The 25980-nt window shown below is 53.8% G+C and overlaps 2 protein-coding genes across 2 annotated transcripts; both read left to right on the forward strand.

Annotated features, from left to right (window-relative positions):
* Positions 1 to 257: 257 nt before the first annotated feature.
* clcA (putative C6 finger domain protein) lies at positions 258 to 3918 on the forward strand (the record flags this gene model as incomplete). The annotated part of the gene is made up of 7 exons (XM_041692916.1): positions 258 to 947; positions 1031 to 1143; positions 1214 to 2647; positions 2698 to 2778; positions 2834 to 3033; positions 3089 to 3635; positions 3705 to 3918. The coding sequence occupies 7 exons, from the start codon at positions 258 to 260 to the stop codon at positions 3916 to 3918; spliced, it is 3279 nt and encodes a 1092-aa protein (XP_041546253.1).
* A 3236-nt stretch (positions 3919 to 7154) lies between these two features.
* Positions 7155 to 25687, forward strand: lah (involucrin repeat protein; the record flags this gene model as incomplete). Its single annotated transcript, XM_041692917.1, has 4 exons — positions 7155 to 12260; positions 12389 to 22331; positions 22437 to 24055; positions 24158 to 25687. The coding sequence occupies 4 exons, from the start codon at positions 7155 to 7157 to the stop codon at positions 25685 to 25687; spliced, it is 18198 nt and encodes a 6065-aa protein (XP_041546254.1).
* Positions 25688 to 25980: the final 293 nt, after the last annotated feature.

Raw genomic sequence — 25980 nt, forward strand, 5'->3', positions numbered from 1 at the left:
CCCCTCCTCGCGCGCCCATTGAATCTTGAATCGCGCCAGCCTTCCCATGCTTCGTCGGTTGCGCCCAGCACTGTAACCAGAATATTGCGGACTCTGAAACAAAGAACCACGGCTCGATAGCACCGACATTAGCTTTCTACCATTCTGTCCATTCCCCGAATCGGAAACTTTCTGCGTTCACACGTTCCACCCAATACTCTCCGGTCGCACAACTGAGTTTTTGATGCTTGTCTGGGACATCATGTCCTCCTGACTGTATGACTATCCCACTGAGTCGACTATCCACCGTGGATCCGCGGCAACCTGCAATTAGTGGCCATAACCGGGGCCTCTTGAACGCCGACGTCGTCCCGATCAACGACAAGCAGAAAGTCTTTCTTGCCGGTTCTGGCCCTCCGTCGCCAATGCATCGCGTACAACCTCTGGACGGATCGCATGGTCCGCCCAGTGCTCCAGCAGTCTACGAGCAGCCATGGCGCCCTCCATACTCGTCTTCTTATGACGGACATCCTGCGGACCAGCGTCGCACATCGAATGCTCCTCAGCCTGCGCTCCCACCCCACGGATACCCGATCAACCCAAACCGGGAGCTGCCGCAGCTCCCACCAGACGGTCCATATGCCCGACAGGGCAGCTTGCCTGGTCCGGTGCATACCCCCCCGGAAGCCCCCACTCCTCATCCCAGCTTTCGTCCTATGAACGGAACCCCCCATGAGGCCGCTCCCCATTCAGCACCCCCCGACTATCGCTCGCGGATGTCTTTCACCCCTCAGGAGCCTCACAGCAATGGGGACGCTCCGCTCCCCGCCCACACTTTACCCCCGACTCAGTATCCCACTCCGGTTCCGCATATGTCGTCGCATACTCCTACGCCGTACGACTCAGGTCTTTACGGAAACCAGGCTTACGGGATTCGCCAACAGCGAAAGGCCGCGCGAGCGCAACAGGTGAGTTGTCTTCTTGCAGCCATGTCAGCTGAGATAATATCGGGGAACCCTGGCTAACTCGTGATCTTTGGCTACCTTTGAAGGCCTGCGATCAGTGCCGAACGAGAAAGGCCAAATGCGATGAAGGCCGGCCTGCTTGTAGCCATTGCAAGGAGAACAACTTGATATGCGTTTATAAAGAAGTTCCCCCTCACAAGTCTGTGATCCGGCAACTGATACTGATGCCTCCTATCAATTCGATGGACATGTGCTGACGGCGTATCCAGGCAAGAAAAGGCAACACAGCTTCTTCTGGACCGTATCTCCCAGTTGGAAGACGGTCTCAACGAAAAGATCGAACGCATTAATGCCCTCCAGGTCGAGCACTCGAACCAACTTACTGCGCTGTATCCTCGGTTGAAAGAGGCTAAAGCGATAAGTACCAAGGAGACGACAGAGAAGCCGGCAATTCCTCGGATATCGAAGGCGGATATACCTGATATCTTACAAAAGACCGAAACTAAAGAAGAAGACATGAACGCGATTGTCGGACAGGAGCTCGAAAGAGCCGAAGGGGAAGTGATTCCGCAGGGCGAAGACGGTGATCTTTCAATTCCTGTCGAGCATACCACTGCAGCCCACAAGTTGCTTTCGTGGCCGTCTATCAAGGCTCTTCTTGAACCAAGAGAGTACGACGAAGATTATGTTATGAAGCTGGAAGAGGAGCGAGGATTGATCCTCGTTTACGGCCGCGGTGAGGGACACGATACTAGTGAAAGCCCGGCAATGACATTCTCATCATCATCATCATCGTCCCGATCCAACTGGGATCAAAATTACAGCAATGGGGCTCCTGCTAGCGGCCAATGGAACCCAGGCGCCATCCAAAATGGCACTCATCTCAAACCCCTCGGACCCAGCATTGATGATTTTGGAATATTCAGCACAGATGCCAAAACCGTTCGTCGTTATCACCAAAGCTACCTGAATCACATGCATAAGCTTCATCCATTCATCAACCTAACCGAATTGAGCGCAAGCATCGAATCATTCATTCAGAAATACTGCTTACCCGACGTTTCTGTTCCGGTAAACATCCTGAACAGTCATACCGCCGGTGACATACCACGCGGTGCGAAGAGGAAGCGTTCATGCGATACGCTACACGGTGCTGGATGCGACGTCCAGTTTCCCCCTGGCGCCAAACACGAAGGCTCTAGCGGACGTCGCGTGGAGAAGTCACTGGAAAATGCTATTGTTCTCTTGGTTCTTGCACTTGGCAGTATTTGTGAAGTTCAAGGAGCCATCCCTGGTCCAGTTACTGACACGCCTGTGGACTTTCAGAAGGAGCGGATTCCTGGACCCTCTACACGCAGCATGCTATCATCAGCAGATACAGAATTAGTTATGCAGTCCCAGGGAAGTTTCTTCTCGCAGACAAGTAACCATTCTTTTTCACCTGTTACCGGAGGGCAGAAGGCTGCTCCCGATCGGTCGCCATACCCGGACAATAGTCACTTACGGAACGTGGATGTCATTCCTGGCTTGGCATATTATGCGTATGCCGCGCAGATATTGGGGAGTCTACAAGGCGCGAACGGGCTCTATCATGTTCAAGCAGCCTTGTTAGCAGGACTCTATGCGGGGCAGCTAGCACATCCTTTCCAGAGCCATGGATGGATCTACCAGGCGGCCAGAGCATGCCAAGTGCTTGTCCGATCGTACGTTTTTCTCCTCTTCCTCCTGGGAATCCCGTGCTAATCAGTCTCAGGAAACGGTATGAGCAAATGAATGACGGCCCGCTGAAAGACCTATACAACTTTGCGTACTGGACCTGCCTGCAGCTCGAGAGGTAAGCACGCTGCTCTCGCTATGCGCTCCAGAAGTACTTATGAGTCGTTTCGCAGTGACATTCTTGCCGAACTGGATCTTCCGGCTAGTGGTATATCTCGCGCGGAAGCACGGATTGAGTTGCCGAAGGGCCGAACTCTCTCTTTGCCTAACGACCCTGCTGCTCCGAACACCATGATGATGTTCTTTTACTCCGCCCAGATCCATTTGAGAAAGGTTCTGAACCGTGTTCACACCGATCTATACAAAGTCGAAAGTAAGTTGACTCGAGGCAAGCGGGGGCTCTTGGCTGTACTAACGCCTCTTTACAGAACAGAATGAGAACAGGTGGTCTGCTAACGTACAGGAGATCCTGAGCATGAACCTTGAATTGTGGAGAAGCAGCTTACCCGACATAATGAGGTGGAAGGACGCGGACCCTCCACATGAGGACATCAATGTTGCTCGGATGCGAGCTAAATACTACGGCGCACGCTACATTATCCATCGTCCCCTCCTTTATTGGGCTCTGCATCATTCGCATCCTGCCGAGAATGGTCGATCAGCGTCAGTGGACTCTCCTACCGGATCAGCGATGTCGGGAGCGAAGTCGCAGCAGGTCTCGCCCTCAATGGCGCACAGCCAACGTGCTATCAATATGGCGCGATTGTCTAGTGATGTTGGTACCATGGGTCGATCGGCACCGACGCCAACCCCCGTTCCGACAGGATCGCGACCAGCACTTGCGTATCGCGATCTCAACCCGAAATTACGAAGAGCGTGCAAAGTGTGCATAGACTCCGCCATATTGAGTACCGAGGCTTTTGATGGCATCAAAGGTCGGCCGGTAGTAACTAATATCTTCGGCACAGCTCATGCGTAAGTGAAGTTCAACACAGGCCGTGAAATCGGATAGTGGTGTCGCTGACCTTTCTGTTTCTCTGCTAGTCAATTCGGTAACATGCTTGTATTGTCAGCCACGTATATGTCGAGTCTTTCAGAGTTGGTTGACCGGAATGACCTTGATCGCTTGCTTAAGCGAACAATACGCTTCCTCCTTCAAAGCCGCGAGATATCGCCAACCCTACGCGCCGATGCAAAGATCCTCAGCGAGATATATGAGAAGATCTTTGGAGAGCCAGCCGATATCGTGGCTCCGTAATTATACTGACAACAGAGGCTGAGAATTCTGCGTTGCCTCTGGGCCGAGGCATAGAATTGGCCCCATACACCAGATTTTGCTTTTTTGTTATTCTTCACATGAATTTTGCGGGTCGATACAGTTAGCGGGAAAGGAATGTTCCTTGCATCTTTCTCCACAGGATACTAGACCACATTCTCCCGATTAGGATTGTGATACAGCATGTTATATACGGGGAGAGCTGCATGGTGGCTGGCTGGCTCGGTTTCCCCCTCGTTGATAATTGGTGATTTCTCGCAGCGTCTGTGATATGCATCTATGTTCTTTGTGCCATGCATGTGAAAGGGAGAGGTGGCTATCTGAGATTAACATTACCGTCATAGTTCTGGCAGTTTTCTGTCGTTGTTATTTCTGGGGGTTGGATTGCTGTGGGGTCAAATTTTGCTTTTTCTTTGGAGTTCCTAGTGGCGTCGACTTGCATCCTGCTGTTCGCAGACAGGAAACGGATTGGGAGGGATGTCTGATTGCATTTCAGCGGATCAAGGATTTACCCCGCGTACAGTACACTCGAGGATTCCAATTACGGCCGTACAGTGCATGACTATCTATTTGTTTTTGGTGATAGAAGATTTACCTCCTTTTATTTTTTTGGTCTCCCCATTTCCCTCATGAGGGAGACGGGCCGATGGACGTTGAAGACGTGTTGGAGACAGGTGGTTTGAACTAGGCAGGATGATCAGCCATGCTAGGTATCACTGTGACCTATGTAGAGTTTAGTGGCAAATGTTCATTGCACCAGAACAAACGGGCATGGGCTTGTTGTCGCCGCCATGAGTGGTGCTCGGCCAGAGCATCCAAATGCGCTGGCATCCCGATTGGGAAATGTTTGATTCGCCCAGATCATCTCTCGGCTGCTAACGTGAATAGCTCATATGCACCACCGTGGGCTCCTTTTCTGTCTCTGGCATGGCGTGCAGCTAATCAATTTGTCCTGCCAGTTGTCATGGTCTCAGCTAATGCTGCATGTCACTCACTCATTGGAAGGGAGTGGGTGAGCGGCCCATCCTCGGGCTTTCATTTAAGTTGCGTGACAACCCCAAGCATGCAGTATTCAGACTAAGTAGATACTCTGCTATTATCCCCCTTTGCCAGTAAATGTTGAAATGGAGTTTCTTGAGGTGTTTCGGGGTCGGTTGTTGAGGTGGTCAAGTTACAGCTTACTTGGTAGAACTGATGCACTTGGCTGATGATCTAGCTAACTAACTAGCCCGCTAGTATCCAATGTGTCTAATGATCGCTAGACGCGCCATCTTGGAGCGTAAGTTGGCTGTAGGGTTGTGGGAAAATGGATGTAATTAATTAAGTGGAAGCGTATACATATCTTGATGAGTAGTGTCTTATTTCACGAAACGTGGATATTATGGGTCTAGTAGTGTTGTTGTTGTTCAGTGTTTCAGTCGGAAGGAACCTGCACGGCCATGGCTAGAGAGGTATGTCTTGCATGCAGATGTTGGACGTATGTAGTAAGTAGAGTTCCTGCTGCCAGATAAACTAATCTCTATCTCAATCGGGATTAATAATAGGAGGTTAATTTTGCTTGTTCGGTGAGCATATTCTCTATTTCCGCTGAGAGTATGAAGTGAACTACTTGTATGCATGAGGGATGTACATATGGGCTCTTCAGGGTTAGAAGGGTACTACTCAGGGCTCAGTAAGCGTGAGTGCGTAATGGAAGTCAGCTCAGCTCTGGGAATGGGGATGATATGACGTATCAGCTTTGAAGGAGCTTAAGTGGCAGCCACTGAAGTGGTTACCAATCGGGCGATTTGGGGGAGGGAAAGTTGGGACTACTAGTAGGTAAGAAGGAGGGATCCCAGCAAGAAAGTGTAAGAAAGCCAGTCCAGTCCATGAAGGGTAGAACCTATGAAGGAAGGAATGAATCGTGGTCCAGCCAGCCTCTTCGATGGGGACCCCCCAGCACGTGCCCGGGACTCCCCGGCCACCCTCCCCAGCCTCACCGCGAGTTTTCTTCAATTTCCTTCCGATTCCCTCGCATTTTCGCTGAATCCCTCGCAGGTGATGGAAGATCGAGAGAAGCGGCTTGAGTGTGCCATGACCTCCAACTAACTAACTTCTTGTACTGTAAGTAGTACTTTCTCACATTTACATTCTCCATCTTCCCTTTAGAGATCCGATGAATGCTTCAACCCATCAAACTATCCGCCCGCATCTGATCGATCGAAAACATACCCCACATTCCTGGTTGTTTAGCACGTCACAGATTCGCAAGTCTAAAGAAGATTTTCTCCTCATCATCATCGTCATCGCATCTCATCTCATCTCATGCAATTTTATATCATTCTTTTTCGGGTTATTTTCCATGGTCTCATACTTGATTAGATTATTAGTTCATCCCGAAACACACGGACACACTCTCTCGTTGCTCATCCATCGTTGCCCCATCTTGGTCCATCACGCTAAAGCTGTTAGTGGCTGATTGTCTGGAGCAACCGAGCGCTTGCCAGCCCGCCTCTTTTCTTCTGCTGCTGCTTTTGTGTTGAAGGCTGACCGTGGTTCTCTACCTTTTGGTCTCCGCTCCAGCTTGGGGGACCCTCCGACTTCCCGAGAAAAAAAGAACCACGGTTCACTTGTTTACTTTCCTCCGCCCGTCGCAAAAACAACGCCGCCGATCTATACCCGCCCGTCTCTTTCTTTCTCATCTTCAATCCCCATCACCACCTAACTTTCCCTTCCACCCTCCTCCCAATCTTCGCCTCGCTAATACGGTCTCTCCTTTCTCATCTAACGACCCTGTTACGATTGTTACGAATTCTTTTTTTAATTCTTCAATTCCTTTACCCTTCTTTCCCTTTCAATCAATTTCTGCTTGGTTCGATTACTCGATTAGGCGACCGCGTCTACCCTCTATTCCACATGGTTGCCTGAGTCGCTAGAGCTTTGATCGCTCTCTGCCCACCATGTTCAAAGCCCTTCTGGGCGGGGGTCGCTCGTCTTCTGATGTCCGCAGCTCCTCAAGCTCCAAGAGCAGCAGCCGTCGCAGAACCGACTCGAAATCTTCCACAGTAAGCCGCAAGTCCTCACGGGGTGACGACCGTGATCGTGGCTTGGGTGATCTGTCCAACTACCGATCCTCTAGCAGTAGGAGTAAGCGCTATGCTCCAAGTGTGACAGGCGAGTCGGTAGCCTCGAGCTATGCGACAGCAGACCAGGGCACCCCCATCGAACCCGACCGGGTGATGATCGAACGCGCGCCCCGGCGTCAAGATTCAAACGACACCACCGACCGTCGAGATCGATACCGAGACAACGGAGATGGAGAAGGGAAAAGCTCCCGCAGACGTGAGCGAGCGCGATCGCCGAGTCGCGAGCGTGAGCGTGATGGCGATCGGCGTGAACGACAACGAACTCAGTCAGGCGATCTGTATGCATCCCCAGTAACTACGGGCATGCCTCCTTCTCCTGGTGACTTCGCCACCGCGAGTCCTCATTCGTACCCTCCAGTTACTGAGGCAATGCCAACCACTTCGATGCCCAGCCCGCCGCATGCAACCGCATTCTACGATCCTCATGTAACACAGCAGTTTCCTGGCCAGTTCCCGGCATACGTTGCTGAGCCTTACCAACCGCCAAACCCTGCAGGAGAAGCAGCCGATTACTACGGCGATCAGGGGCAGTCAGTCCAAGACCAGCCTGGCGTCCGACCTAAACCTCCATTGGTAGCCCCCAGCGACCAAGCGCATCTGATGACAGCATCGCCCACCGCAAACCCGCCGCCAGAGCCAAGTGAACTGGGCCAGATCGGCGCTGCAGCGGCCTACTTTATGGATGACGCTGAGTTGGGAATGGAACAGCCCGTTAAACCACCTGCTTCTGCGCCGAAACCACCAAAACCGTCAAGACCACCAAGACCCTCTGTACAGACGGCGGGAATCTCAAGCCCACCTGCCGTCGCCACTGCAACGACAATGTCAGGAGCCGAGGTTGTAGATTCCCCAGGGCACACTATCTCGGAATCCCCTGCAACCTATGTGCCGCCCACCGCATCGAGCCCTCCGAAGCCTCCTCATTCTCATGGAGCGGGTGCTGCAGTTGGCGCAGCCGCCGCCGGTGCAGCGGCCGGTTATATGATGAGCCACCACCATCAGTCTGCAAACGTTGACCATTCTTCTCAGTACACCATGCAAAACTATGAAGAGGTACTCCCGGCCTACCCGGAGACTCCGGCGTTCCCCCCTCAGCAGAACATGCTGCCTTTTGCTGCAGGACCTGCGGCGGCGGCGGCGGCCGGGTACGCGGCGAGTCCGCTACATCCCGATCATGCTGCAGTATACCATGGTGCTCCTTTCCAATCCGGTGGTTTGGCTTTTCAACAACGTCAACAGGGTCCCTTGGACAAATTTATCAACTTTTGGAAGGACCCAGAAGGTGTCGGCATGTTCGAGGATTATACGGAATCTATCGGGGTTTGCAAATACTGCTTTGAGCCAGGCACAACATCTCAAGACGCACCTCGCAAGCACAACCACAAACCTCGCCGGCGCTCTGCTGATAGGTACAGTAATGGATCACGTGTTGATAAAGCAAGCCGCTACTCCTCGTCAGAGGATGAAGGAAGGCGTCGCAACAGGTCGTCGAGAAACTCGTGGTTGCCCGGGCTACTTGGTGGATATGCGGTCAAATCTATCTTCAGTAGTAAGGAGTTCGACGAGTCTTACAGCATTCGAACGGGTGAGGTGGCGAGCTCTCGGCATTCGATTCACGAAAGTGAAGGCGCCTCCACAGCTGGTCGACGAAGCCAGACCTCACGCGGAGTCTACAGACGGACCCATCGAAGCCGATCGCGGGAACATACCGATCACAGCTCCTATCATTCGGACTCGAAACTCAGCAGATATGAAGGATCTCGACTTCGTTCTCGGTCTCGTTCCCGCTCGTCATCTAGAAGTCAGCGACATGCTGCCCTGAGGAATGCGGCCCTGGGCGTGGCAGTTGGAACAGCGGCTGTGTCCGAATACGAATCCCGTCACAGAAGCAGGAGCCGCAGTACATCTTCGAGAGGAAGGAAACCTCGAAAGACATCTTCTTCTGATGAATCCTTTGTGGATATCTCAAGACCCGCTCGCAAGACTGTCGGTAGTGGCTTCAGTTCGTTTTTCACTGCATCGTCAGAGAACCGTCGCAAGCGTCGGACCAAGAGGCGCAAGAGCATCTTCTCTTTCAGCAATAACAATTCTTCGTCATCATCACTCGATGCAGATCTGGCCTTTGGGTCTGGATACACGAAGCGCCAGCCAGGTAAGTCTAACAGGCGAAGCAAGAAGAAAGCGGATACAGATGTGGATGCTGCCTTACTGGGTCTAGGCGCAGCCGCCACTGCACTGGCCGCCTCATCCCATCGCAAGAATCGGCGCACTGGGGAGATACTTGTCGGCAAAGAGTCCCGATCCGGTCGCTCTGATTACGAGTCGTCTGCTGCTAACGATGAGGGCTGGGAAGACCTTGACTCGGGTGACCAGTCCTCTTCAAGTGTTACTTCCGGTCTCGCATTCGGCGAAAGTGGTCATTTTCCCAGCACTGACTCTCACTCTTCTGATTCCGGAACGTCGAGATGGCCTTGGAATTGGGGAAGCAAGAAGTCTAAGAAGAAGCAGAAGAAGAGAAGGTCTCGCTCCTCGGAGAACCGCTTCCCCACAGAGGCTGCGGTCGCAGCTGGTCTCGGAACGGCCGCCTTAGCATCTGCATACCACCGGGACTCTAAGGTATCCAGTCACGATGCTGCAAGTAGTACTGGAAGTCTTCAACACGTGGTTCCTGTCCCCACCAGTGACCCTTCACAGTTCGACACCATCAAGGCCTCATCTCAACCTCCTTCCCAGCCGACATTGGTCAGGCCAGGACCTATTCCCCTGCAGCAGCCACAGCCAGTGACTCCGGTTTCGCAAGCAGTATACACTTCTCAAGGCGAATCCATCCCCTCCTATAGCGTACCTGATGTACACCCAACTCCTGCAAGCGCTTTCATGCCTTACGAAACCCCATCAAGAAGCGACAGATGGAACCAGAGGACCGCAGACTATACCGAGCGAAGTGATATCTCCGCGAGATTCAACCGGGCCCACCGGCGTAGTGATTCCTCCCCGGTCTTCCACGCAGAGCCCCTCGAGAGAATGTCGTCGTCAAGCTTTAGACGTCGCTCGACGCTGAAAGACCAGGCCTCAGTCCAATTTGACTTGACCGAAGAACAGGCTAACAAGGAGCGGCGTACCAATCGCCTGGAAAGTCTGCGACGAGAGGGCGATGCCGGCGGAGGAGTGCGACTTGTCGATAGAGAGCAAGAGATGGCGCTTCGGGACGCTGAACGTCAAGCAAGTCAACAGAGAGAACGTGAATATGAAAAGTCAAGAATCGAGGAAGAAAACTCACGCAGAGAGAAAAAATCCTCGTCCTTGATGGGTGCCGCTGCTGTAGGAGCGATAGGTGGTTTTGCTGCTTCCACAATGATTTCTAGAGGCAGTTCGAACGATGATTTCTCCGAGACCGCCAGCCAACGTCGGCACGAGGAGCGTCGTGAAAAGCGCCGAGCAGAGAGGCGCCGCGTTTCCGAATCAGAGTCTATCGCATCAAGTCTACCAATGTCGGAGAGTGGACGAACCATGGCAGAGGAGCGCTCGCAGATAGACCGCCTGCCGGAGGATGTGAGGCCCCGGCAGTCTCGCCCACCTCCTCGCACAAAGCCCGTCTACGAGGACTATGCTCAATTCTTTGCTCCTGAGGAGCTACGCTACAGCCCTGATACCTACACACGCCGAGAGCCCACTTCGATGCCAACTATTATTGAAGTAGAGCCTACGAATGAATCTGCTATTGTAACGGAGGAACCGCACCCTGACTACAATGGTTTGCCGTGGCCTGTACCGGGTCTGACGCTTACTGAGCCAACTCCTCCCCATAGCCAGGTGGGCTCCGCCAGGGCGACACCAATTGTATTGGTCCCTGAACGGCACGAAGAAGAGAACAGGTTTGAACGGCAAACAACCGGCTCACGGGTATCATGGGGCAAGCATGAGACGCATGAGTACGAAGTGCCCTCAACATCCTCCGAGCATGAATCTGTCGACCAAGATACTAGGGTTCTTGAGCACATTGAGGAGGTTGAGCCTATTGCTACAGACAATGCACGGGACATGCCACCAAGCTCCTCTACCCAATCTACAACTAAGGAGGCCCCGACCATGGTAGGAGCAGATATCGAGTTTGCTGCTGCAGTTGCTGCAGCAACTGCAGCTGCTGGCTTTGACCCTTCGCTTGTAACGGATGATCCCACATTCCATACTAGGCGCTCTCCTCCTACCTCGGAGCCGAAGGTGCAGTTTGTGTCACCCTGGGAAGAAGCACCCATATCACGTTCCGTGCCCCATGGATTTGTGGAAGGCGAAGTCGAGACGCCGGACGATGACGAGAACATCCAAATGGCACCGGAGTACCGCATCGAGGATGGGCCCCTCTTTTCGGAGCCTAAATCTCGTACTGGTGAAGAGCTCGCAAACGAGCCCCGGCAATCCATTGCCCAAGAAGTTATCGAGCACCTCAGCCGCAGAAAAGAGCACAATGCCAGCGATAGCCCTGCCATTCAGCCAAGCCGGGAGCCCGCCAACAAGAGCGTTTCTGAAATTCCCGTGGAGGTCCTTTCCATGCCCGGTGGCTTCGAGCCTGAAGAGTCAATAGAGAGGCAGGAAAAATCGAGCGATCCAACCTCCACGCAAGAGCGCGACTCTCCTTACTTCGTGTCAGCGCCTGGAACCAAAGAGGATGGCCCATCGACATTGCGAGACACTGCAGAGCAGAGCGGCGGTGACATCGAGCCAATCGACGATGACATTAATTCATCCACAGTCGGGGCTGATGAGGGTGAAGGGAAGAAGAAGAGACGGAAGAGGCGTTCCAAGCGCAGTAGTAGTGACAACTTTGAAGACGCGGTTTCCATCACCTCTTCGCCCGCCAGGCTGGAAGAAAAGACGAAGGACACCAAACCCGGCAGTTTCTTGAGCAATCTTTTTGGGTCAAGAGTTTCAGCACCGGTAGAAGACAAGGGAACATCATCTGCTGATAAACTTTCCTCTCGTGAAGTCCAATCGGAGATCGGGTCTGGACGTAGAGAGAGATCTTCACGGCGTCGCAGCTCCAGTCGAGGAGATGGGCTGGATGACGAGTCCCGCAAGCAGCATGACGAGGAGAACATTAACGTTGAACATTATAAATCTAGCAGGCAACGAAGGGAAGAGAGACGTCGACAAAGATACGAAGACATGATGGAATCTGGTAAATCGTCGGAGTTTGAGAAGGTATAGTGCTTGGTCGTCTTTCTGATTACCTGTAAATTTTGGCTTTGCCTTGGTTATTCCCATATCCGTTTGACAGTTCTTGTACAGCGCATATACTAAGATTATCTTTCTTCTTCTTCCATGTATAGGATCGGAAACAATCCCAGGATGACGAACAACAGTCTTTTTTAGAGGAGGGCCCCGAAATGCCAGTCAAGGTAGACGAGGGTGATGGTCATCGTGGTGCTTCGGGGCGGCTGGATCCTGAGATCACAGGGCTAGGACTTGATGTCCTCGACTCCCGGCTACGGAGTCGCTCTGCATCGCCGCCTGCGTCTGAGAAGACCGCCAACCCCGCGCCCATGTCGCAAAGTAGACCAACCTCGCCTGAGCTAGCCCGGTCTCAGGAAGAGGACCAAGGTCAAAGATCTCGGCGGTCGTCTGTGTTGCGGTCAACCGAATCCCCTACTGCAGTACCCATACACTTCCGTCGGCCACCAACTTCACCTCGAGCCAACCGCTCTCCTTCCGTTTCTTCGGTCGTCGTTCCTTCCCCTGGTTCTCCAACACAGGGTCGCCGCCGCCCGGCCTCCACCGAATTCAAGAATTCTCGTGAAATCCGGCCCTTGTGGCTCGTTGAGCGCTTTGGTGCTAGCAAGTCGGAGGCTCACCCTGATGAGCCCCTTCCCTCTTTACCTTCAAGCAAGGCTTCTTCAGCAAACGCATCTGTGGAAGACCTTGCAGCTCTACCAGATATGAAGAAGTGGGAAATGGTTGATCTCAGCGAACACGTTCAGGGACCGCCACGGGCTATGGCTGTGGAGACTTATGCTGCACAGAACCAATCAAGCGATGAGGGCTCGTACGATTTCCTCGATTCTCAACAAGGCACTCCAACCGCCGCTTCGTTCGGGCAAATTCCTCATCCCCCTCCTTCCAGGAAGGAGAAGCTAAAATACGAGTTCCATTCGCCCTCGGAGCTTTTGCAAGACATCAACGTGCACCAGGAATTGCCACCATCACCAGAGATTGGTCCCCTTCCCTCTGCTGAAGGTTCTACAGTTGGTGTAAAAGAAGACATTGGAAGTGAGCGCCTGGAGACCCTCCCGTCGCTTCCTGAAGTACGCCCATCTACGCCTGAAAACAAAGTACCTCATGGCGAAGATGTGGCCGAAACCACACCAACACAGACAAGGAATGATTTCACAAAGCATGAACCCAATGCTGATCTAGAAACTGGAGGTGATGCTGGCACAGCAGGTAATACAAAGCTCGACTCCCAGCGCTCTGAAGAGCAGGTCGGCCTACAGAACGCACAGACAATTGAGGAGGGCGAACACACTGCCAAAGCTGCTGCAAGTGAGGACCTTCCGGTCCAGACCCCTACCTCAGATTCTCTGGCGTTAGACAAAGATCGATCGATTGAGCCGGTTCAAGAGAGTGCATCTGTAGGTGTTGCGGCTATGGTCGGTACGGCTGTGGCAGCTGTTGCTGGTTCTGTACTGGGCAAGCCAGACCAAACCGAAGAACCACAAGCTCGGGAAATCGATCAGGACAAGGACGAGATGAGTATGCATAAGGAACCAGACAACTTCCCTGTCAATGTCACCTCAACTGAAATAGAGTCTCCGCCAGTTGTTACTGGCACAGATTCTCAAGACGTACCTGAGGGTGTCGCACCTGCCCCGACCGTTGATGAACCAGTTCAAGGGAAGGCGGATGCCGATATAATTTCCACCGCAGAGCATGCTGGAGCGGAGAACGTCGAGCACAATCCGGAACAAGTCAGTGCTGAGGTTATGGCAGATGCTAGCCACTTAGTGCCTGAGGATGCTAGCAATGCCTTGGATGATAATGTTGAAGTTCCTGCAGAGCCTCACGTCGAGAGCGAGAGACAAGAGCAATCAGCGCCACGTGAGGTAACTGATGCAGAGAGTCCAGAGCTGGTGACGGCAGACGAGACCAGGGGTGCTGACCCAGAGATCGCCATCCAGTCCGAAGAACCCCATGTGGATGTATTGGCACCAGGAGAAGACTCATCAGAGGCTAAACAGGAGCCGGTGGAGGCTGCTGCGGGTGACATTACTGTAGAAAACCCGGAACCTACTCCAGCTGACCCAGGACACCATGCCGGTGAATCTACGCAGGAACAGCCCGAAGAGCTAGGCGTCAGTGGGCCTGAAGTGACAATCGTCGGGGATACCCCCGTCGAGGTGAAAGAGCCGGAGGGAGAAAAGGCCCTTGTGGAGGCAGAGATTGCTCAGGAAGTACCAGTAAGCGACTCTGCTGGACCTACTGAGAGTAACGAAGAGCCACTCCTGTCCGAGAAGGCCCCTGAAACCGAGCATCAGGCGCCGGTGCTTATCAAGACCGATGATGCTCTCCTCAGCTCGGAGCCCGCAGCCGAAGCCACGGGTGACGCTACGACTGAGCCCCTCGATACCCAAGCCGAAGAGCCTGTTGCAGATGTATCTACGTCTTCGAAGAAGAAGAAAAATAAGAAGAAGAAGAAGGGCAAGAGCATCGACCTAGGCACTCCCGAGCCTACCCCAGCTTCGGATGAGCCAACTACATCCCAGGAGGAGCGGATTGCACAGAGCGCTAATGAGCCTGCGGTGTCTGAGCAGGCGCTAGAGTCTGAAATCCAGGAGCCGGGGCCGGCTGAGCCCGCTGCTGCCCCTGAAAAGATAGTCACCGAGACGGAGCCTGTACCTACAACAGCTGAGGCCGACACAGAGCCCAGTTCCCAAGAGACAGCAACCGCTGGACAGCCTACTGTAGCCGCAGAATCGACCGGAGAAACTGCACTTGAGCTCGAAAATGAGGGAAAGCTAGCGGAGACAGAGGCACAAGAGCCAGTTCTAGCTGGGCAACCTGCCTTAACCGAGGCGCCTGCCGCGGAATCCGAGAAGCAAATCGAGCCCACATCTCAAGAAGTGTCCGATCCCGGTGACGCTTCAATCACAGAAGAGGTTTCTGCAGAGGCCAATAAGCCAACCGAACAGGACGCCCAGGAACCACAACTGGCCGATCAAGTCATACCTGAGGAGTCACTAGCCAAATCGGGAGGACTGGACGATGCAAATCTAGACATCCCAGCCGCCGAAGAGCCTGCAGAAACTGAACAGCCTGCAGCGACTATGCCTCAAGATACGCCTGCCGTGGAAGAGCCAAGCACTCTACGAGAAGAATCTGTGGTAGAGGAACCTAAGGCAGAAGAGACCCCGGCAATCCCCGAACCTCAGCCAGAGGTTGAAGCAGCACCTGTTGCTGACGCCGCAGAGTCTGCGGATGCACCGGCCTCTTCTAAAAAAGCCAAGAAAAAGAAGAAGAAGAAGAGTAAAGGTGCATCCCAAGACTTGACTGCAGAAGAGGCTGTAAACGCCGAAGACACTAAGCCTGCCGAAGAGTCTACGGTTGTGGAAGAAAAGACCGAGATTACTAAAGCGTCTGGGGACCTAGATGCGGCTCAGCTAGCTGAGGAGGCTATTATTGAACAGACGGCAGGATCAACCGAGCAACCCAAGGAGGTTGAGACTGAGACACCCCTCGAGGGCGACGCTACGGACAACAAGGCCGAGCCAGGTGACGAGGCTGTGACAACACAGGATGCTACGGGTGTAGAGGAGAATACTAAGCCCTCCGAGGAGGGTGTCAACCTCGCGAACGAGGAGACCGGTCAGGCTACTGCAGCCGGACCAGACGTGCCTACAGCGGCTGATGCGGCTGAAACCTCACCGGCCGACCATACTCCCGTTCATGTTACAGAATCTACGGAGGATGCCAACAACTCCCAGTTGCCTCAGGAACTTGCAGCACCTACTGAGCCTGAAATTACTCAAACGGCGAGCCATGATAACTCTGCAGATGTTGTGGAGCCGAATGAGAATGAGGCGCCGGTCTTGGAGCATCAGCCTGAAGACCTATATCCTAGTGCTGATACTAAAATTACAGTAGCGGAAGAAACGTCACAAGATCTCGCCATGGAAAAGGAAGCCATTAAAGCCGAGCCAGTTGAGTCCGAAAAACCAAGAGAGCAGCTGCAGCAAAGCGAAGCCCAAGAAGCTGATATCCAGACGCAAGAGAAAGAACAGCTGTCCGAGGCTAAAGAAGATAACGAGGTCCCAGCGACCGAAGCCGAGCTGCAGAAGGATATAGCGGAAACCATGGACTTATCTGCTGCCGATGAAGCGAAAACGATTCCCGACCCAGCTATAGCCCAAGATAACTCCCAGGAAACCGCAGAGGAACCGGAAGCTTCTCTATCCCGCAAAAGTAGCAAAAAGAAGAAGAAGAACAAGCGCAAAAGCGCCGCCGCGACCTCGCTAGAATCAGAGCCAACTGAGGATTCTCTACCAACGTCTTCGGCCGAACTTGCTCCTGGAGCTCAAGCTGCCACGGAACCTGAGCTTGCTCCTAAGGATGTAGCGGTTGTTGACACTGGAGCTGCCCCCGAGAGTGAACCTGCTCCAGAACGTGAGGTTGCAGCTAACGCTGAAGCTACCCCCGAAGTGGAAGCTGCACTCGAAACCGAGGCAGCGCCGGAACTAGAAGTTGCTCCTGAGCCCGTAGCTGCTGTCGAGAGCGAACCTGTCTTGGAGCCCGAAGCTGCAGCCGAAACCGAAGCTGCTTCGGGGATTGAAGGTGATCCTGTGACTGAAGCTGCGTCCAAGGCTGAAATTGCGACTGAAGTTGAAATCGCCACCGCGAGTGAAACTGTGCCTGAATCAACTGTGACTGGCGAAGAATCCTCCGAATCGAAGGTGCCAGATGAGGCTCGCGACGAAAACAAAGAACTGTCGAGCCATGTTGCGGAAACGGAGAGAAGCGATGAATTGAAGCTTTCTGAGGGAGAAAAGCCCGAGACAGGCGACTCGGCTGGGGACGCCCAAGAGATTCAAGCAGAAGAGACAGTAGAGGAACAACCGAAGAAGAAAAACAAGAAAAAGAAGAAGAATCGCAAATCTTCCGCCCTGGACGAAACCGAGCCTGAGCCTGAGCCTGAACCCGAAGCTGAGGCTAAACAGCCCGAGCCCAGTCAAGAAGACTCCGCCGAGCCCCCGCTCCTCCAAACAAGCGGTGAGCTGCCATCCGCCGCCCAGCAAAATAATGAGGCTTCCGAGAACGCTATAGCGGAGCCCCTCGCCGATGCCACTGTTAGCGACTCAACCCTGCCGGTGGAGCAGACCGAGGCCAATGATCAGGCACCACATGTGCCCGATCAATCGGCGGTCGAGGCGGCGCCTGAACTAGACCCTGAATCCGAAGCGGGGAGTTCTACACTGACTGGTAAAAAGAGCAAGAAGAACAAGAAGAAGAAGCGACAAAGCCTGTCTGCGACGCCCGACGAGAGCCTAGCACCTGTCGAGCCTCCCCTAGACAATATCGATCCTACGGTTGAGCCCGCGGAAGTTCCCGTCGCTGCCGAAGGTTCTGCCCCCACAGAGCCCGAGCAACAAGAAGAGTCAGTCCGAGAGACAGAACCCATCGACGCAACCGAAGCCCCTGTAGAGCAAGCCACTGAAGCTCCTCCCATGACTGCCGCTCAAAGGAAGAAGGCGAAGAAGGAAAAGAAGAAGCAGCAGAAGCAGGCTGAATCCGTTGACATCACGCCAGCGCCCGAACCAGAAGCTGTGGCCGTGCCCGAGGATGCTCCACCAGAAGACCCAGCTCCTGAGGAGCCAAAGTCTCCCGTGGATGAAAAAGTGGATCTTCCGACAAACGAAAACGTAGAGGCAAGCGAAGGGCTTGTGTTGGAGCAATCTAAGGAGGCTCCTTCTGAAGAAGAGAATCCGGCCATTGCAATCGACGAGTCACCGAGCGATTTGCCTCAAGGTGCAACTGCACCTTCTGAGGATGTCGCGCCGGAGACTACGGAGTCTGCAGACACTGCAGACGACCAGCATCACGATGCGACCTTCACTGATGCTGAGCCACAAATTTCTGCTAATGGTGTATCGGAACCTGACACTACTACCACAGAGGAGCAACCTCAGGAGGCCGCTGAGAAGAGCCATACGGGTGAGATGACTGCAACTGAGACAGAAGCTTCAGCAACTGGAGCCATGGATGCCGTTGATCAAGCGCCTCTAGACAACGAGCCATCAAAGGGAAATGACGAATCTACCGACGTGCAGGAAGAGCATTCTGAACCCAAGACTGATGAGCCCGTATCTGAAGCGCACCAGGCTGAAGAGGGCCAGACAGGCATGAATGATGGCGCTGAAAATGACGCTTCAATCGAGAAGAATACCGAGGCAGAAACAGCAGCCATTGAAGCTTCAGTATCACAGGATGATGTGCCTTCAACTGTAGAGGCCTCTCAAGAACAGGCTCCAGCGGAACTGCCTGCTAGTCTTGAAACTTCGGAGCAAGGCGCAGTCGAGCATGAAACACCTACTGACGCGGGCCAAGAAGAGCCAGCACAGGAAGGAACTCAGCCTACATCTTCTACAAAATCAAAGAAAGACAAGAAAAAGAAGAAGAAGCGTCAGTCTGCCAGTCTTGATGAGTCCCAGCCTGGGCCCGCGCAAGAGGATGAGAGCAACGAAACCCCAGTCGAGGCAGGCAGCGGGCCTACTGACACTCCTGAGGACGTCAGCAACTCTGCTGTAGCTGAGGACGTCGACCCTTCTGAGAACTCTGTCCCAGAACCGCCAACAGAGGAGACCAGGGACATTGATACTGCGCTCAGTGAGCCGACCGAGCCTACTGAACCTGTCCAAGATCCACAGGAGTCATCGAAGTCCAAGAAGAAGGCGAAGAAGGACAAGAAAAAGAGGAAGTCGGTCTCTTTCGCAGACGCAGAACCGGAATCGCAACCTTCTGAGCCCAGCGATCCTGCGGCCGATGCACTTGGCGCCGGTCAGCAGGATGATGAGCCCGTACCCAAAGACGACACTCATTCTGTGCTGTGCCAAGATTCCCATGATACTGGATGTGGATTGAGTCAGTCTCAAGAGGCTAAAACTGCTTCAGAGCAGCCCGCTGAAGAAACATCTACTGGCGAAACGCATAATTTAGCGGACGAAAGTCAAGCTACTACGACGGATGCCACTGGTCCTGAGGATGCTGTACAGCACTCACCCGAACCTGTGACTGAGGAGAAAAATGAAGATTCGGAGGATCCGGTGACTCTACCATCAAACGAAGTTGATGCCACGGAGACCCCGAAATCTGACTCGGTCGAAGATGCTTCTGTTACTCCCAAGGAATCAGCAGAAGAGAACGAACCAGTCGCAGACATTATGGCCAAAGAAGCAGCAGAGCAACTGCAGCCCGAAGCGAGTCCGGAGACGGATGCGCACCCTTCTGCCCCAGAAGTTGATCCCCAGCCTGTGACCACGACTGCTGAACAGGAGAGTGGCTCCTCTAAGTCCAAGAAGAAAAAGAAGAAGAAGAAGAAAAGCATGACTGCAGAGGCAAACGAAGATACTGGTGCAGATGATGGCCCAAGCGAGCCAGTTACGCCAATCGAACCCGGTACTCCTGCAGAGCCTGAGCTATCTACCGGGCCTGGAACCCCAATCGAACCTCAAACGCCGCTTGAACCTGAGGCCGCACTTGAGCCTGAAACCGTGGTTGAGCCTGATACACCTGTCGACGCTACAGTCCCTGCTCTGCATGAATCCGAGGTAGTCGCTCCACAACCAGAAGATCCCGAGAAGGACGCCCCTCCCATGTCAGCCAAAGCGAGGAAGAAGGCAAAGAAAGACAGAAAACGCCAGTCCAAGAGCCTAGCCGATGCTACGGAGCCTGCTGACGAGACTCTCCATTCGAGCGACACTCCAGTGCCCAGCGAAACGAAGACCGCGGAACAATCGCTCGAAACGGCAAACATACCTGCTGAAGATGACGGTAAAGACAATCAGTCCCACGGCACCGAAAACCACGGCGAGAACGATAAAGATCTGATTTGGACTGATGACATGGTATCTCCGCAGGTAGAGCAAGAGCAAGCGACTTCTTTCGCTCATCCACCCCAACCCGAGCATGAGAAAAGTGAAGACGACCCAGTTTCCGTTCCCTCCGATGAAGTACTCAAACCCGTTGACTTGCATGCCAATAACTTAAGCCGAGATGAACCTTTAGCAATTAGCGAGCCGGAGGAGTCGGGTGATGCGCAGGGAAGATCAGAGACGCAGCCCGCTGAAGATATGGTCAAGCCTGACGATGAAACTGGGCAAACGTCAGTTGGGGAGCAAGGAGAGTCCAGCACCGACCGAAATGTGATCGAAGATGTCTCTAAGGATGTTGTAAAGGAGACAGAGCAGGCGCCGATTAGGGAGGACGCTGAGCACGAGGATGAGCAGCTTGTCAAAAAGGAAGAGTCGCTTGGCGTCAGTCCGAAAAAGGAGTTGGCGGATGAGGCTACGGAGACGCGTGTAGGAGAAGTCATCGAAGCCCCGGATGCCATGCAGCAAGGAGAGTCCATCGAGGGGGTAGTTGCGATGGATGATTATACGACCAATGTACCATCAAAGAAAAAGAGCAAAAAAGAAAAGAAGAAAAAGCGCCAGGCAGAGCAGGCAGAGCAGGCAGCAAGCCAGGAAGAAACCGAAAAGGGTACAGCAGTTCAGGGAAACGAGCAAGCAACAGCTACAGATATTCCCGACGAGCTACCCATGGAAACCGCACCTCCCAGTACTGAATCAGGCCCTGACGCATCCCTTATGCCAGCCGAGTCGCCAAAGGACGAGGAGGAGCCAGCAGCACACGATCTTGAGATAGCTGCCCCTGTCGAGAGTCACGGAGAGGAAGCTGAACAGCCAAATGATGTCCCAGTTGAATCAAAGCTTGATACAGGTGATCAGCAGCTGGATAATACAACAACTGTTCAGGTCGAGAAAGACACCCCTGAGGAACATGCTATTCCCGAAGGTGTCACTCCGGAGGCTGCCGAAGAAACCGCAGTAGATGTTGGGGAACCCCTTGCAGAGCCAGTCTCTAAGACGAAGAAAAACAAGAAGAAAAAGAAGAAGGCGTTGAGTCAGGCGAAAGATGAGACTGAGCCTCATGAGGTAACTGAACCGCAGGTCGAGAGCGAAGCAGTGCCGGACAATGAGCTGGTCGGCCAACAGGGAGTGACAGAGGCAACTCTCGAGCAGGCTTTGGAACCCACAGCAGACAAGAACAGCTTGGATGTCGTGCAAGATGACGCAAACTTGAACGACTTTGTTGATGAACCAGCTCCTTCGGGTGACAAGGCTCTCGAGTCAGCCGCAGAAGCACCAGAAGGACCTACACTGGCGTCAGAGCAGTCCCTTCAAGACAACATGGTCAGGGACGAAGACAATACCAACTCATTTGCTGCGGAAGCAACAGAAGCCATTCCGAGTGATGTGACCCAGGAGAAGCCCTTGGAGGAGGCAGTCCTCACTCGTAAAGAATCCAAGAAGAAAAAGAAGAAGGCGAAGAAACAGGCCAGAGATGAGCAAAACAGTCCCACGCTTGCACCGACTGAAGGGGCTGTTACCGGTGACGAGGGTTTGACGTGGACAGATACTCTTGATTCCATCCGTCCTGCCGCCGAAGAACTAAGCAACGCCGTCGAAGAAAACCAATTGACAACTCCCACCTTGCAGGAGGGTGGAGACGAGGAAGAGCACCAGGCCCCACAGGCTGAGGAAGAACCAGTCCGCAGCGCAGAAGAGTTTGATGAGCCCCGAGAGCTGTCTACTGCAGAGAGACAAGATATGGTTGTCCAGCAAGAACCAGAAACGACCAATGCAGAACAGGAGACCGAGACACTAACAGCAAAGCACGACCTTGGGATGTCTGAAGAGTTGTCTGAGAAGTTCCCGGAACGACAGGAGGCACCAGCTCCCCTAACGAAGAAGTTGTCCAAGAAGGAACGCAGACAGGCCAAGCAAAGAGCTGAGCAAGTGCTTGTAGAGTCTGATAGAGGGCAGCAGCCAGATGTTGACGCTGGTGCTTCGGCGGACCAGAACCTGGTCCAGCAGCAAGTGACTGAAGCACCAGACGTGCTGGCTGCTGAACAGGCTACGTTGGACGATGTCTCTCCAGCATTACTCTCTGGGGAAGAAGAGAAGCGTCTGGAAAGCCAAACCCTCAATGTCAAGAACCCAGAAGGTGAGCAACCCCACAAGAAGGATGCCACCAGTTTTCCACCACAGGAAACTGAGATCCCGGCTTGGGAGCAACGCGCACAAGATGATGACTCTTGGCCTATAATAGACTGGGAGAAAAGCGAAGTCGATGCTACCGAACGATCACCCGATTCCTCACCCGAAGCTCGTGCTGTCCCGTTCGAGCCAGGCATTGCAGATTTTGACGAGAACGCAATCCCGGAAGGGGTGATCCGACACCCAAGCGCATCAGCCGCGGCAGGGAAAACGACAGTCAGAGCATTTCAGCAAACCCGAGGCGACATACAAGCTCCCTCTGAAGCAACTGCTGTTCCGCCAATTTCACCCTCTACAGCACTCGATGTAGAACCCTCTATCTACGCAAAGACTAGCAGCGAATCCCTCGGTTCGGAGTCACAGAAGCAAAGCAAGGTTGCCAGCATCTTTCCTCAACTGGAACGGGGGTTTTTTCGTCGACCAGCTCTAGTTGAGCCGTCCGAGTCAGCAAAAGATGGGGCTGAGGAAGAGACTATTGACAAGGAAGCAATTCGCGACAGCGCGATAGTCTTGGAGGCGCCCATTAACACGGCCGACTCCCCGTCTTCGGGGCAGGACGATGCCAAAATTGCTACGGAACCTGCTGAAGCAGCTGAGTCTACACAACTGGAGACTGGATTGCACCCTTCTCCAAACGAGCCTGTGATCGAAGTTGAAGCAGATACTTCGTATAATGTTTCTGTGCTTTCGGACGGACCGGAAGAGAAGTCTAGACAAATTGACATACGGTGGGAAGAACAAAAGGACAAGGAGACTCCCAAGGAAGTTGAAGCCGAAACCGCAGAGCCTAGCCCTTCTTCCCACCACGAGGCTCCACTATACGCCCCGTCTCCCGTGCATGAGCGACAGTCGGTACTCGTTCGGTCAGGATCCCCATCCGGTAAAGAGATTGGACAAGAAACGTCACGCTCTAGCCCAACTTGTGAGCTACGACGTAGCCCGTCAATCCACGGTCGATCTAACCAAACGCGGCGGCCGTGGTCATTGGAGGTCGACCAAAACTCTCAGCCACGTACGCCCTCGCCGCAGCCGACAGGGGTGGATCGAGAGGCAGTCTCCCCGCCGCGGACACCATTGCAAACCATCGAGGAGGATGAGCCAAGGGGTCGAACGGAGAGATCCACCGGTTCAAGAACCGTGGGTCACGGACGCGGCACGCCCCGTCTGGAGATGAAGCCCGAACATGTGCTTCCTCGCCCCGAAACCCCGACCCGGAAGTTTACTGACAATGCGTTGGCCCGTCAGGCCTGGCCAACACCGGATAAAGAAACGCCGTTTGACGATGTCGATGTCAAGAAGCGTAGCCCTGAGGGTCAGCTGGTGGACGGTAGATGGCCGGCTGAGGTGCTCAAGACGCCGGAACAAGACAAGCCAATTCTACGGCCCAGCAGCAGCATCCGAGGAGTCAAGAGCATGCACAACATGACGCCGAACCTCGAGCAGACGCCGACTCCTCGATCGCTGCGACGCAATCATCGCACTGCCAGCGGAGATTTGCGGGCGGCAGCCACCACTCAGGCGCAGGAGAGCGACGACCAATCAGAGCGCAAGCCCCAGCCTCCCGCTTCTTCAGCCTCGGACCTCAACCTCGAGCGCATCGCCTCTTCTTCCTCCTACGACCCCGTCACCGACAAGGGCAAGCGTCCCCTGCGTAATATGACGGACGTTTATGTAAGTACTACTAGTTGGATTTTCATGAATTCTGTGCATTGGTATTTTCGTCGTTATCGAAAGGTCTGGGTTGGCTAACCGATCGTCTGTTTACTACTGTAGGAGGGTTGGGGTGAGACGCCCAGCTCGCCCCGGTCGCCTAGCCGACCGCCCAGCATTCGGCACCGTCGAAGTATGCAACATCTCCAAGAACTCGAGTCTCGTCTCGACCGCCTTATTTCGGAAAATCGTCTTCTCGCCGCCGCTCGTGAGGAAGCTGAAGATAAACTCCGCAAAACCTCCGTCGCCCGACGCAAGAGTGACCATGCCCTCAACAGCCGCGACGCCGATCTGCGGGACAGGGATGCCGAAGTGGAACAATTGAAGAGCTCGCTGGAGTGGTTGCAGAAGGAAGTAGCCCGTCTGACCGAAGAAAATGCCGGGCTCACGACGACGAGCTCCAACCTCACTGCCACTCATGCGCAGGAAGTCCAAGTTATGCAGGAGACGTTCGATCGCCAAGTCGATGCGTTGCGCTCGGAGAACCAACAACTGTCGGCAGAAATGCACGATCGGGTGCGACAAGAAGTGGAGACGGCATTGGCCCAGAAGGATATGGAGCTACGACGGCTACGGGAGGAATTGGAGAATGCTCGCGACAAGGTGAAACAACTACAGCAGCAGATCGCGGCAGCCATGCAGGACGACGTCTTGGTCTTCCGCGACGAGGATTATTTCGATGCTGCTTGCCAAAAGCTATGTGGTCATGTACAGCAATGGGTCCTCCGTTTCTCCAAGCATTCCGACCACCGTCGCTGCCGCAAGCTCAGCGATCTGCAGGATGAAAAGATTGCCGACCGGTTCGACAACGCCATCCTGGACGGTTCCGATGTAGACAGCTACCTCGGCGATCGAGTTCGTCGTCGTGATGTATTCATGTCTGTTGTCATGACTATGGTATGGGAGTTTATCTTCACACGATACCTATTCGGCATGGATCGTGAGCAACGACAGAAGCTCAAGTCTCTGGAGAAACAACTAGCCGACATTGGCCCACGCAGTGCTATCCACCGGTGGCGCGCCACTACTCTGACTCTGCTCTCGAAACGGCCAACCTTCTCGAAGCAGCGTGAGAGTGATACCGAAGCTGTCGCCTTGGAGATCTTTGACACTCTGTCACGCCTCCTCCCGCCACCTACCAATGTCGAGGCCCAGCTTCTGGACTCGCTCCGCAAGGTGCTCCGTGTCGCGGTCCACCTGTCGATTGAGATGCGCACCCAGCTGGCAGAATACATTATGCTACCGCCACTGCAGCCCGAGTATGACACCAATGGTGATCTTGCTCGCCAGGTCTACTTCAACGCCTCCTTGATGAACGAGCGCAGTGGAGAGACCACGTCAAATGAAGAGCTGGAAACGCAGCAAGCGGTAGTCCGGGTTGTTCTGTTCCCGTTGGTGGTGAAGAAGGGCAATGACCGGGGAGAAGGCGACGATGAGGTGGTCGTCTGCCCGGCCCAAGTGCTCATTGCTAGACCCAACAAGGACAAGAAGGTGGTGAAGATGCTCAGCGGCGACCGCATGTCCCTGGATGCCACGAGATCGGTCCACAGCGTCGCCCCGTCGTCAACCATGGACATGAGCAATGTGATCTGAGGCGTCACACTCAGACCAGAATATGTCTCATAGTCTACTGGGAGACGACGACTGCACAATTTGCTGGGAGTCTGATCCATCCTACTTTGCGGGTCGTTATGGTTTTGTTTATTCTTTCGCGTTGGTTAGCACGGGAGGCGTCAGGACGGATGGATGATGAGAGCCGGAATCCAACCCGGTTCAAAAAAGGTAATGAATAATGCTTGGAAGGCTACTTGGAGCGTTTGCTGTGCTTTCAATTATATCCCCTGTCTGGTTGCTTTGATACTTTTTGTCTATTTTCTGTTTCATAA

This window comes from Aspergillus luchuensis, chromosome 6 (assembly GCF_016861625.1).
Source record: "Aspergillus luchuensis IFO 4308 DNA, chromosome 6, nearly complete sequence".
In the NCBI taxonomy this organism is placed as follows: domain Eukaryota; kingdom Fungi; phylum Ascomycota; class Eurotiomycetes; order Eurotiales; family Aspergillaceae; genus Aspergillus; species Aspergillus luchuensis.